The sequence below is a fragment of the Zea mays genome, chromosome 5 (assembly GCF_902167145.1).
Source record: "Zea mays cultivar B73 chromosome 5, Zm-B73-REFERENCE-NAM-5.0, whole genome shotgun sequence".
Classification (NCBI taxonomy): domain Eukaryota; kingdom Viridiplantae; phylum Streptophyta; class Magnoliopsida; order Poales; family Poaceae; genus Zea; species Zea mays.
The window spans coordinates 134,347,802-134,358,821 of record NC_050100.1 but is presented as its reverse complement, the minus strand read 5'-3'; the positions used below and the strand labels follow the sequence as shown (position 1 = coordinate 134,358,821).

General features: G+C 47.5%; 1 protein-coding gene across 2 annotated transcripts; it reads right to left on the bottom strand.

Moving 5' to 3' along the window:
* Positions 1 to 982: 982 nt before the first annotated feature.
* LOC103628469 (protein IQ-DOMAIN 1) lies at positions 983 to 6,296 on the bottom strand. Of its 2 annotated transcripts, none has more exons than XM_020538464.2 (4): positions 5,968 to 6,296; positions 5,360 to 5,719; positions 1,779 to 2,264; positions 983 to 1,703 (listed from the first exon to the last, which is right to left on the bottom strand). In XM_020538464.2, exons 1-4 carry the CDS (start codon positions 6,118 to 6,120, stop codon positions 1,197 to 1,199), a joined length of 1,506 nt encoding a protein of 501 aa, XP_020394053.1. In that variant the 5' UTR covers positions 6,121 to 6,296; the 3' UTR covers positions 983 to 1,196. The 2 variants fall into 2 exon arrangements, with proteins under 2 accessions (XP_020394053.1, XP_020394052.1); XM_020538463.2 differs by having other exon boundaries at positions 983 to 1,709; positions 5,968 to 6,293.
* Positions 6,297 to 11,020: the final 4,724 nt, after the last annotated feature.

Genomic DNA, 11,020 nt, shown 5'->3' with positions numbered 1-11,020 from the left:
AAGAAGCTCCTTGCAGCCTCAATCATAGGAAAAAATCTAAGTCGTGGCACCAATGTATTCCAACATAGTTCCAGCATCCCATACTGAAGGGACTATCAAAAATAAGATGATAAGTTGTTTCTTCATGGCCTTGATTGCAGAGAATACATTTGAGGTCACTGCCTCCGTTCAGAAAACATTTTCTTCTCAAGATGTTTTTCGAATTAATTCTATCCCAGAAAACTAACTAAACAAAAACTTTGGCTTTCTTATAGACCTTGGATCGCCATATCCAAATGAAAGGATATGGAGGTTGAATGGAGTTGAAAGTAAGCTTGTAAAACTTAGAGGAGCTAAAACACTCTTTTTCCCACGGATAAATCCAAATGTCCTTGCCAGCTCTGGTAGTTTGAATCTGATCAATAATCCCGTAGAACAAGTGGTATTCCTGGAGAGACTGAGGGGAGAAGGGGTGTGAAAGTTATCTTTTAAAGACATTCTCGAGAAAATCCTAGATAGATCAGCTTTGTCTCCTAGCGAAAGAGAAGACGCTGGGGAATGAAGACTTGAGGGATAAGTTGTTCCAGACATCGTGCCACAGGAGGATTGTCCTACTATCACCAACCCAGGGCATATTGGTATATTGGTTATTGGTAGACTGGGAATTCGACACGAAATTTGTCTTGCAGAGTAATTAGCAAGTCAGTTTTGCAGTCTAAGTTCTCCTTGCTTCGGGGAACTGAATTTAAATTGACACCGTTGCTTTGATGGTGTGCATTGCATTGTACAGTAGATTTTGTAGTACCAGAAACATGAAGTACATATCTTTTTTATCGGAATGCTTTCCATTTGTCCCCATAATTCAAAACAGCTGAAAGAATGGATTGAAACTATAGATCACATAACTTTCAAAGTTCAAACAAATTCAAGCATTGCAAAAATCTGATTGGGCAACGAGAAAACAAATAAGCATACAAAGGGCAGAATTGTTTTTTGTTCTCGGTTGAGCAATAACACATTTAGAATTCTCGAGTGTTTTATTCGCAATCATTTTGAGTATTCAGAGCGTTTACAGCGGCATCAGGCGTGTCATCTCATCTGACAGAGCAAGCTATACATAAATTTTGAACAAACAAGAACATTCAAAAATGAGTCTCAACTCTCAAGCGCACATTCATGATGATGAAACTGATGTTGTCGCCATGCTCAAGTCAAGCTCAAGTATAGGCCACCCTGCTGGTGCGCGTGCTGACACCGAGCCGCGGCGGGGTCCAGTCCCCTGTGCAGCTCGAGTCCGGGCTGTACCCGGCGACCGCACTGCCGTTCTGGCCCGAGCTCGACGTGTCCCCGGCGAGCCCGCCACCCGACCGGCTCCTGGCATGCGTGGGTGTAGCCGATGGCGGCGCGGGGCGCGCCTTGGCTCGAGCCGACCTTGTCGCAGCCATGTAGCCCGGGATCGCGGGCGGACGCCCGTGAGCAGCCGCGGAGGCCTGGTTCAGTGGGCTCCGGGACGTCGTCTCCGTCTCCACCGTCTTCTCCGACATGCCGTTCGCGAAAGCAGCGGCCGCCGTCACGTAGGATGACGTCGTCCTGGTGGGGGTGCTCTGGTGCGTCTTGGCGTGGTCGGGCGCGTGCTCCTGCTGCTGCGCCTGCGTCGTCGCAGCCATCCAGCGCTCTAGCCAGTGGAAGCCCAGGCCGGCCTTCTCGTCCTCCTGCCGCTGCCACTGCCGCTGCCCATGCACGCCAAGCATTTGTCAGATCAGATCGAATCAAAGTAAATACAGACGCGCCGCGCGCACCTGCTGGTAGGCGTAGGCGTAGGCGAGCGCCCGCTCCCGGCGTGCGGCGGCGTCGTGCCGGCGCGCGCCCTCCGCCCTGGCGTCCTCCAGGGTGCGGCTACTGCTGTCCCAGGCCCCGGAAGGGCTCCTCGCGCCGCCGTTATCGTCGCCTCTTCCAAACCTGCCTCTGCTCCTGCTTCTCTGCTGGAGCAACAGATCGGCCACCTCGCCGTCGTCACCGACGTCGTGGTCGCCCTGCAATGCCAGCTCGACGCATAATGGACGCCCCGCTCCCAACAGCAGGGTGGGACTGCTGGCTGGAGGTGTCGGCGGCGGGAGGAGGAGGAGCGGGTGTTGGGTGAGGCGGCGCGCGCGGACGCGGGCCTGGGCTCGGACGAGGGCCTGCATGCAGCGCATGGTGAGGTGCACCTGCCGCCGCACCTGGTGACCGCGCACCAGCGCCTGCAGGCGCACCAAGCCACGTAGTGCGCGCAGGGCTCGCCGGGCCTGAAACAAACCAAAAATTCGAGAGATAGAACATTGAATATATATGTACAAATCCTCCTCTACTCTTTGCCGACCAACCTAAATCCGAGGGTTTAGTAAAAATATCAAATGCATTTTGTATATACTAACCCGAAGAAAACATTTGTGCCATGCTGATAATATCTCAAGGACATTATTATACATTAGAAAGCGAGTGTAGTTCAACTAGTTTGGTGGAACTTGTGGTCATGCACCTAACTATTTAGGTTTGAGTTATCATTGACTCCAATTTAAGTGTCTGTTTTTTATTGGCAGTTGGACACCCATTTTAGAATGGTTGTCTCTAGCGATGGCAATCTGGCGGGTAGAACTAGAGATGACAAGTGGACAAGGTGAGACCACTTGTCCACATCTCATTCCTCAAAACCCATTCCACGTCTCGGGGATAAACTCATCCCCATTTCTGTTCCCGCGAATCCATGTTCCCCGTTTTAAGGTCCGTGGGAAATGATTTAACGCAAAAACAAATATTCACTACATGATAACAACTACAAATATATTAATTATCAAAAGACAACAAGACAAAAATAAATATAAAACAACTAATAACCTTATAATATAAATCAAGACTTAGAAGTCACTATTTTTTTTAAATTAGTAATAGTCTCACTCTCACCAATCACATATTACACAAAATAAACAATCACTTGAATTTGTTACCGGTTCCCCAACGGGGCCTTGCGGGGATAGTTTTTTTTTCTGGTCCCCACCCCGTTAATAGTTGGGATCCGCCGCGTTAGCCGGGGATAAACCATCCCCATACCAACTCAAACGGGTTGGATCCCTGCGAGCCTCGCTCCCACGAGGAATTTTTCCATCCCTAGGTTAGACACCCGTATTATGGTTCATGAACCCATACCTGCGAGATAAAACTCAACTTATACTCGTATCCATACCCGTACACCCACTATAATTTCAGCATTTAGCATCAAACAACAATTTTATTACAATTCAACAATTTTATCGTTCTAGTGGCATCAAACAACAATTTTATTACAATTCAACAATTTTACCATTCCAATGTCATCAAACAACAATTTCAGCACCAAACAACATGTCGTGGATGGAAATTGGAAAATATATTTTGGGATTGTATATTGAATTCCGATACACCACATGTAAGATACCCATCGAGGTAACGGTTATGAGAATTGCATATCCATACCCATGAAAAACTTACCCATGGATACTTTATTATATCCATATCTAAACATGTGGATAGCAAATTTCATTATACTCATGCTTGATGGATAATTACCCGTGGTTGTTGTCTGTCCATACCCACTGCCATCCCTAGTTATCCCTGCCAGTTACCATGCAAAACTTATCTCCTACACTCAAATTATGTGAGCTTATACACCCAAATTTAATGTGTAGTAAAAATTGGGTGAAATATTTCTACACCACACTCGAGCTTTTTGCTTCATGGATTCTATCTACAAATTACACCAAAATATTAATGTAAACGATTTTTTTAATAGCATATACTACGAAATCCCGAATTTAAATAATCTACAAAAGAGTGATCGCTGGTAGTACGAGTGTGATGTGATAGTAGAGTTTCTTGTAGGGCAGAGGATGATGGACACGGAAGCAGCTATAATCGCAGTGGTCAATTTATAATCGAGGAGACATGAACACTGCACCAGCTTGACCACTCATTAGCGTAACCCAGCCGTAGCGAGAGGCAGGTGAAGAAGTCATAATGACTTGACCACCGTGCTGCTGGCTAGTGGCTACCGGTCACAAGTACATGTTTAGTTCGGTACAAATCAGATGGCACCTAATGTGTATAGCAGAAAATTAAACCAGGTCCCTCCGTCCCAATTTATAATTTATAATTTATTTGATTTTTTATAAAGTTTGGCCGGCTCGTCCTGTTAAAAAAATTTACGAAAATTTTAATTTTTTTTGAATAAGACGAGCGGGCAATGGATTAAAAATTGTAACAGAGCGAGTACTATTGACCCAAGCATGTTTACATAACACAGAACAATAAATTCCTAAGGCAGAGAAGGCATACGACCAAACTCTAACACGCTTCTCCAATTTGAGCAACTGAGATTTACGAGCACAAAATCCTCTCAGGCAAAACTGCGCTTGAACAGCTAAAAGCATGTTTAGCATGGCTCTAGCTTCCACCTCCAATGTGAAACTATAGTTTATAATATCAATTTAAATAGTTTTTAAAAATATTTTTAATCTAAATAATAAATAAAATGGTTTATCTAAATGTCTTCTAAAGACTTACAACTTTAACTCTATAATTTTTTACAGCATCTAATGATCTAATCCACCAACTTCACTAAATTTTTTTAAGCTGCCTAAACGTATAGCGGAGACCATGTGAAGCAGAGGAAAAGTTTGCGGTGGGAACGTACGGCGGACACGAGCATTCTCTGAGTCTGAGTGTTAAACGAACGGCCGTGCGCCCATCTACCCTCCCAAAGAAGAAGGGAAGAAGGAACCGGCGCGGCGCGGCCGTGCGCCCCATAATAAAAGCGCACTTTAACTGAGCTCGGCAGGGCTGGTCCGGTAGGTGGACGCCATTGCCCGTTGCCACGCCAACAGGTCAGGTCCGGCATGCACGCAGGCACTAGCTACTGCTGCAACTGGTAAGCGCGGTGGAGAATTGATGCATGATTCAACGCCAAGTCATCCACCCCTCGTCATCCTCCTCTCGCCAGATCTCCCCTCCATGCTTGAGCTGTAAGCAAGAGATCTGCTTGAATCATCCATCCGTTCCTTGGACCGGCCACCTTAAAAAGTCACCGCCTGATTTTAACGCCCCATCTTAATTAGCGCTGTTGTTGTGTCAAAGATTAAACAGGGGCTCCCCACCTACTTACTACTGCTCACTCACCACTCACCAATGTCTCTCTCCCCATCGTCCTGAATGTATGCTTTTTTCCATTCTATCTATGATCCATCAGCGATCTAGTAGTTCTCATGGTTTAATTTAGGCAACAATATATTATACGTACTATAGTAAAAATGTAACGCAAGCTGTTCTGTTTAGGCAATAGTAGCTTGGGGGGCACAGCACGCGTACGTACCAGGTATCCGCGGTAGTAGGCCTGGATGCGCACGGCGGCGCGCTCCTCGCGCGACAGGCGCCGGAGCGCCGCAAGCCGCACCACTCTGGCAGCCGCCTCGGCCGCGGCCACGGCAGCCTCGGCCGCGGCCGCCAGCGCCCTCGCGCGCTCCATGTCGTCGGCCAGCTCCTCCTCCATCTCCCCATCCTCGTCGCCGACCTCGTCGTCTCGACGACGACGACCCTTCGTCGTCGCCGCAACCGCCGCCAGCTCCGCCTCCGCGTCGCCGCCCTCGTTGCTCGCCTCCGCCGACGTCTCGGACGCCGGGAAGTGCTCCAGCAGCAGCACCTCTGGCTCTTCGGCGGCGGCGGCGGCGGTGGCCTGGCACACACACACCATGCGATGAATAATGCGTCACTTACGCACACGGTACGGCGTCGACGACTTGCTCGCCATCATCGCCGTCAATTTGTACAATAACGACCGCTCGCGGCACCGTACCATGGCATGGCATGGCATAGCACGCGCACGCCAGCCGATGGAAATGCAGATGCTAGAGCTAGCTCGTCGACAAGTGCGGATCGATGTCGGCAGAACGGAGATCGGAGTGGCGGGTCCGGGGCGCCTACCTGTTTCCCGTGCTGCACGGCGTCCTTATCCTTGTCCTTGGACGAGGAGGAGGAGGTGGTGGTGGTCGCGGATGAGCCGCCGGAGCCCGACGGCCGGAACACCTTCCTGACGGCGGCGAACCAGCCGCCACCTGCCGCGTGCTTCTTTCCCATGCCTGCCTGCCCGCGCGCGCGACGGGCGACGTGCGATGGCCCGGCCGGCCGGCTGGCGAGGAGCAGAGCAGGTAAAATCTGCCGATCTGGGAGCGGCGAGGAAACTAACGAGTGAATGGAGGCGACACGATGGCGCCAATTTAACGTCGCTCTGGTCACTCACTGGGGACCCTCCGCCACCCGCGCGCGTGCTCTGCCTGTGGGACCCCGTCCGTGTCCGTGCTCACAGTCACAGGTGGAAGGACGGAGCACAGCGGGTGCTGTTCCAGCCGTCGTGTACTCGCGTCACTGCTATTTCACCGTCTGCTTCCCTTCCCTTTGGGTTAGCAAGGACATCGTCCGGGCTTGCTGAGTCTACACAAAAGTTATTCTCCTCCTAGCTACAGTAGGAAACAAAGGACCAGGCTTCTTAGACGACCAAGGCAAACGATGCCTTAGTAGCTAAAATCCATCGTCGTACATCTGCCGCCGGGTGGTACGATATGGTCGGATCTCTATCGATAGATAGAATCATGCTTGCATTTTCAGTTAAAAGCGGGGGCTTAATCTCGCAGTCCCGTACAAGGAACACATTGATTTCCTTATCGCATGGCATGTAAGAGAGGATTTTAATGATCTCGTTAGGGGATTGTTCGGTGGTTAGAAGTGGATTGAAGAGGGTTACAAAAATTTCTTGCTAGTCAAAATTAAATAAAATAGAATTTAATCCTCCAGTGATTCTCTCCCATCCCCATATAGCCGAATAAGATCATATGTGATAATTAGAACATGTAGTGACCACACAGGAAAATAGTGCGACCATGAGGGTGATATAAGACACACTTAGCTAAATAACTCGGAAAGTCTTGTGTTGGGTGTTGGTCCTAACCGACAGGGACGGGGCATCTATCATGCTCTTATATTTCAGCTTAGGTAGATTGGATACGATCATAGTTCTCATGATTTATCCTATAGACTGGTGTATATGGTTAGGTTACGTCAGATGACTCTATGTAGTGACCATTCCCAACATTCCCATAACGAGGATTCTATGGAGAAGCCTCGTAGTGAGACCCTTGACGACTTACCTTGTAAGTGTTTAAAGGGTCTATACAACCCAAGGCAAAAGGGATCACAACTCATGGGTAAACTGTACAACCTCTGTAGAGTGTAAAACTGATATATCAGCTGTGCTCACAGTTAAGAGTGACCTGAACCCTCACATGATAATTGAACTTGAAGATGGAAATAAATCGTAGTCGATTTTGTTTAAGTAGTATGCTTGATGTGGTTCGCTCAAGTGGTTGAGCTTCATGTTGATGATATTTTGCTTAATTGGTTTTGAGCTTATGCTCATTATTAACTATGCCTAATTGGGGTTTGGTAAATACTTACACTTAGTAAATAGATGTTGCTAATAAAAGATTGACAAACTAAAATGCCAATCGCATAAACCCTCAGCTATCATTGCTAGGCTTTGCATCTTCCCCCTCTTGTTGAGTACCCATTGTAAGTGTACTCACCCTTGCTTAATTTTGATCAGAAGGTTATTGAGGTGAAGATTGTGATGCTGATGTTCGATGGGTTCTAGTCTAGTGATACCCTCGGTCATCTTCCTATGGAAGGATGCCCATGTTCTGTTGTACTTTGATGGATAAAGGTTAATCATTAAGTCTGTTCGAAGTGTAATATGTTACTATAATCTTAATTTACACCTCTTGCATTGTTCATTTGATATACACTTGTGACGCCAACATATGTGTGGAAATAGATCCTGGCACACATATACTATGCATCTGGATTTGTCCTTAAATCCGGGTGTGACACATGAACAACATAACTATGGAACATCTCCCAAAGAAGTTCCAGGTAATATGGTAAGGCATGTCAGAATTTCTTAAATTCTTGCCTCTTCTAAAGTACAAAAGAAACATAATTACACACCATATATGAATGACAACATACAAACTCGGAAGTAAGGCTGACATTACCTATGTGTGTTTCTTCCACCAACTGTCTAGTGCCAATATTGTCCCGTCTAGGTTTCTACCTAAACTTGTTTCACCTTGGGATCACACATGAAAATGTGTACAAGGTCTTGCACTGAGTCCACCTATTTTTAAGTTATTTTATAGAGTGCTAGAGGCCATAGTTTTCCAAAACTTTTTTGTGATATAATCTTGTATCCTCTATTTGACATTGTCCCATTAGGGCAATTACCTGCCCTAATTTGTTCAACAACTAGTTTGCAAAATATAAAAATGTTTGCTCTGGTCCAATTTTCCTTGTCATAGTTTTTCTTTTAAAGAAAACGTAGTAACAAGTAAACATGATTATCTAGAGCTACATACTAAAATGGGCAAAGATTTAGTTCATGAAATAAGTGAACACATATTCTTGATTTGTAAGCTAGGTATATCAAATCCAAATACAATTACGAATAATAATCTAAATACTAAAGGGCCAAGAACAGGTTCATCAAATAATGTATAACATATTCATGATTTCCAAATTAGTCATGTCAAATCCATTACCATTTCAACACATATACCCAATCCAAATATAATTAAGGTAAAACATAATATGAAAACATGAGTGTACATAACTGAAAATGTGAATTAAACTATACAAGCTTATACCATCTAGGAATTGTTGTCATCTTCATCGTCGTCTCTAGTTTTTTTAGGAAAGTTCATTTTCCTAAATCTCCCACGTCTCCCATCTCTAGAGCAGGAACCTAGGATCCAGATCCGAGGGACTGGTGACCACCTCCCATCACCGGTGTAGTGACTTGGGGACACAATCTCAAGGTCCGCCTATTGGACATGGCTACAATGTTTAATGAGCTTGCTCGTTGATTGCTTGGTCGTGCACTGCCACGGCGAGCTCGAATTCCACCTTCACTAAGGCCCCGTTTCAATCTCATGAGCTAAACTTTAGCTTCCTGCTAAACTTTAGCTATATGAATTGAAGTGCTAAAGTTTAGTTTCAATTATCACCATTAGCTCTCATGTTTAGATTATAAATGGCTAAAAGTAGCTAAAAAATAGCTGCTAAAGTTTATCTCGCGAGATTGGAACAGGGCCTAAGTCAAGGAGGATTGAAGACGCCATAACAAGATCTGCCGATTGGGGACAAAGGAGGCAGCCCCTGCTCAGTAATCCTAATTTTAGATTGAAGGTATCTTGTAACACCCTAAATTTGGTGGTATAAAATTTCTTCTCTAAATGCCTACCAAATTCAAGTGTTACCTCTTGTCTCTCTCTAGACTCTCTCTCTTTTCCTTTTGACTAGAATTAGGTTAATTAGGTGAGGGATTAATTATTTATTTTGTCAAAACTATGTGAGTCATGAAATGTTGCATCATGCTAAGCCTAAATTATTTTTTTTGTTTGATGCACATGTTTGAATTGGTTTGAATTTTAAATTTGGTTTGAGTTTGATTTGAAATCCATAGAGAAAAGAAAAGAAAAGGGATTAGAAATTCAAGAAAAAAGGAAAAAGGAAAGCAGCCCGAACCCCCTCCATCCTCGGCCTTTTGGCCCAAACCGGCCCATCTTGCCGCTCGCATGCACGCCCTGCTGACAGGTGGGTCCCACCTGTTGGCGCCGCGCCCCGCTCGCTCGCTCGCCTCCTCTCTCCCTGCCGAGTGGGACCGCCCTGTCAGCGCCGTTGCACGCTCGCGCGCACCCGCTCTCGCTGGCTCGCGGGCCTTGCCCGTCAGACCCGTACTCTTCCTCCACAACCGCCGCACCCAAGTCGTGCGCCCGCGCGGTCAACCCGTGCCCACGTCCCCATGACCTGCCCACATCGCCCGAGCTCTAGGTGAAGACCCCACACACTCCCTCAGCTCGCCCCTGCCTCACATTCGCGCTCTCCCTGCCCTCGCACTCACCCAGCTGCAACGCCGTCCCCCGTTGTTGCTTCCCCGTTCTGCCATCACCGCTGGACTACTGCCAGCGCTTTGGCCACGACGAGCTTTGCTTGAGCTTGGCGCACCGGGAACCCGCAGTGGTTTTCCCTTTCCTCAACTCCTCTGCCCGGTCCGCGCTCAACCTCTCCCCTACGCAGGTCGGAGCTGTAACACTCTAAATTTGGGGGTATAAAATTTCTTCTCTAAATGCCTACCAAATTTAGGTGTTACCCTTTGTCTCTCTCTAGACTCTCTCTCTTCCTTTTAATTAGAGTTAAGTTAATTATGTGAAGGATTTATTAGTTATTTTTCCAAAACTAAGTGAGTGATGACTTGTTGCACCATGCTGAACCTAGATTATCCTTTGATTTGATGCACATGTTTGAATTATTTGAATTTGGGTTTGTGTTTGAATTTGAATTGAGTTCACTAGAGAAAATAAAAAGAAAAGCATTTAGAAAATCCCTGAAAAAAGAAAAAGCCATTTCGGCCGAACTAGCACAAATCGGCCCAGCTATCCGCCCGCCCGCGCGCGCGTCCACCCCTCCTTGACAGCCGGGCCTCGCTTGTCGGCGCCAACCCGCGCCTGCGCGTCCCCACTCTTACTCTCTCTGGCCTATGGGACCAAGCTGCCGGCGCCAACTCCCCTCGTGCGCGCCCTCCTCTCTCTCTGTCTCGCGAGCTCCGCGCGTCAGCACTGACCGCCCATTCGCTCGCAGCTCTCTCTGTTCCATGGGCCCCGCCTGTCGGAACCATCCCCCCGAACCATCGGCACTCTCCTCCGTGGACGCGCCCACGACCGCGCATTTCTCGACAATGCCCCCATGCGCCCGAGCTTTTTCTGGGGCCCGCCCACACTCACTCGCCCTCCCCCGCTCAGTTGCGCCCCCAGTCGAGCACCCTCCCCTTCTCTCTCTCTCGCTCTACGCGTGCGCCGTGAAGCTCACTGTGGTCCGCCGCCCGTTCTGTGACTGCTGTTGAGTTTCTACCATGCTCGTTGCCTCGGTG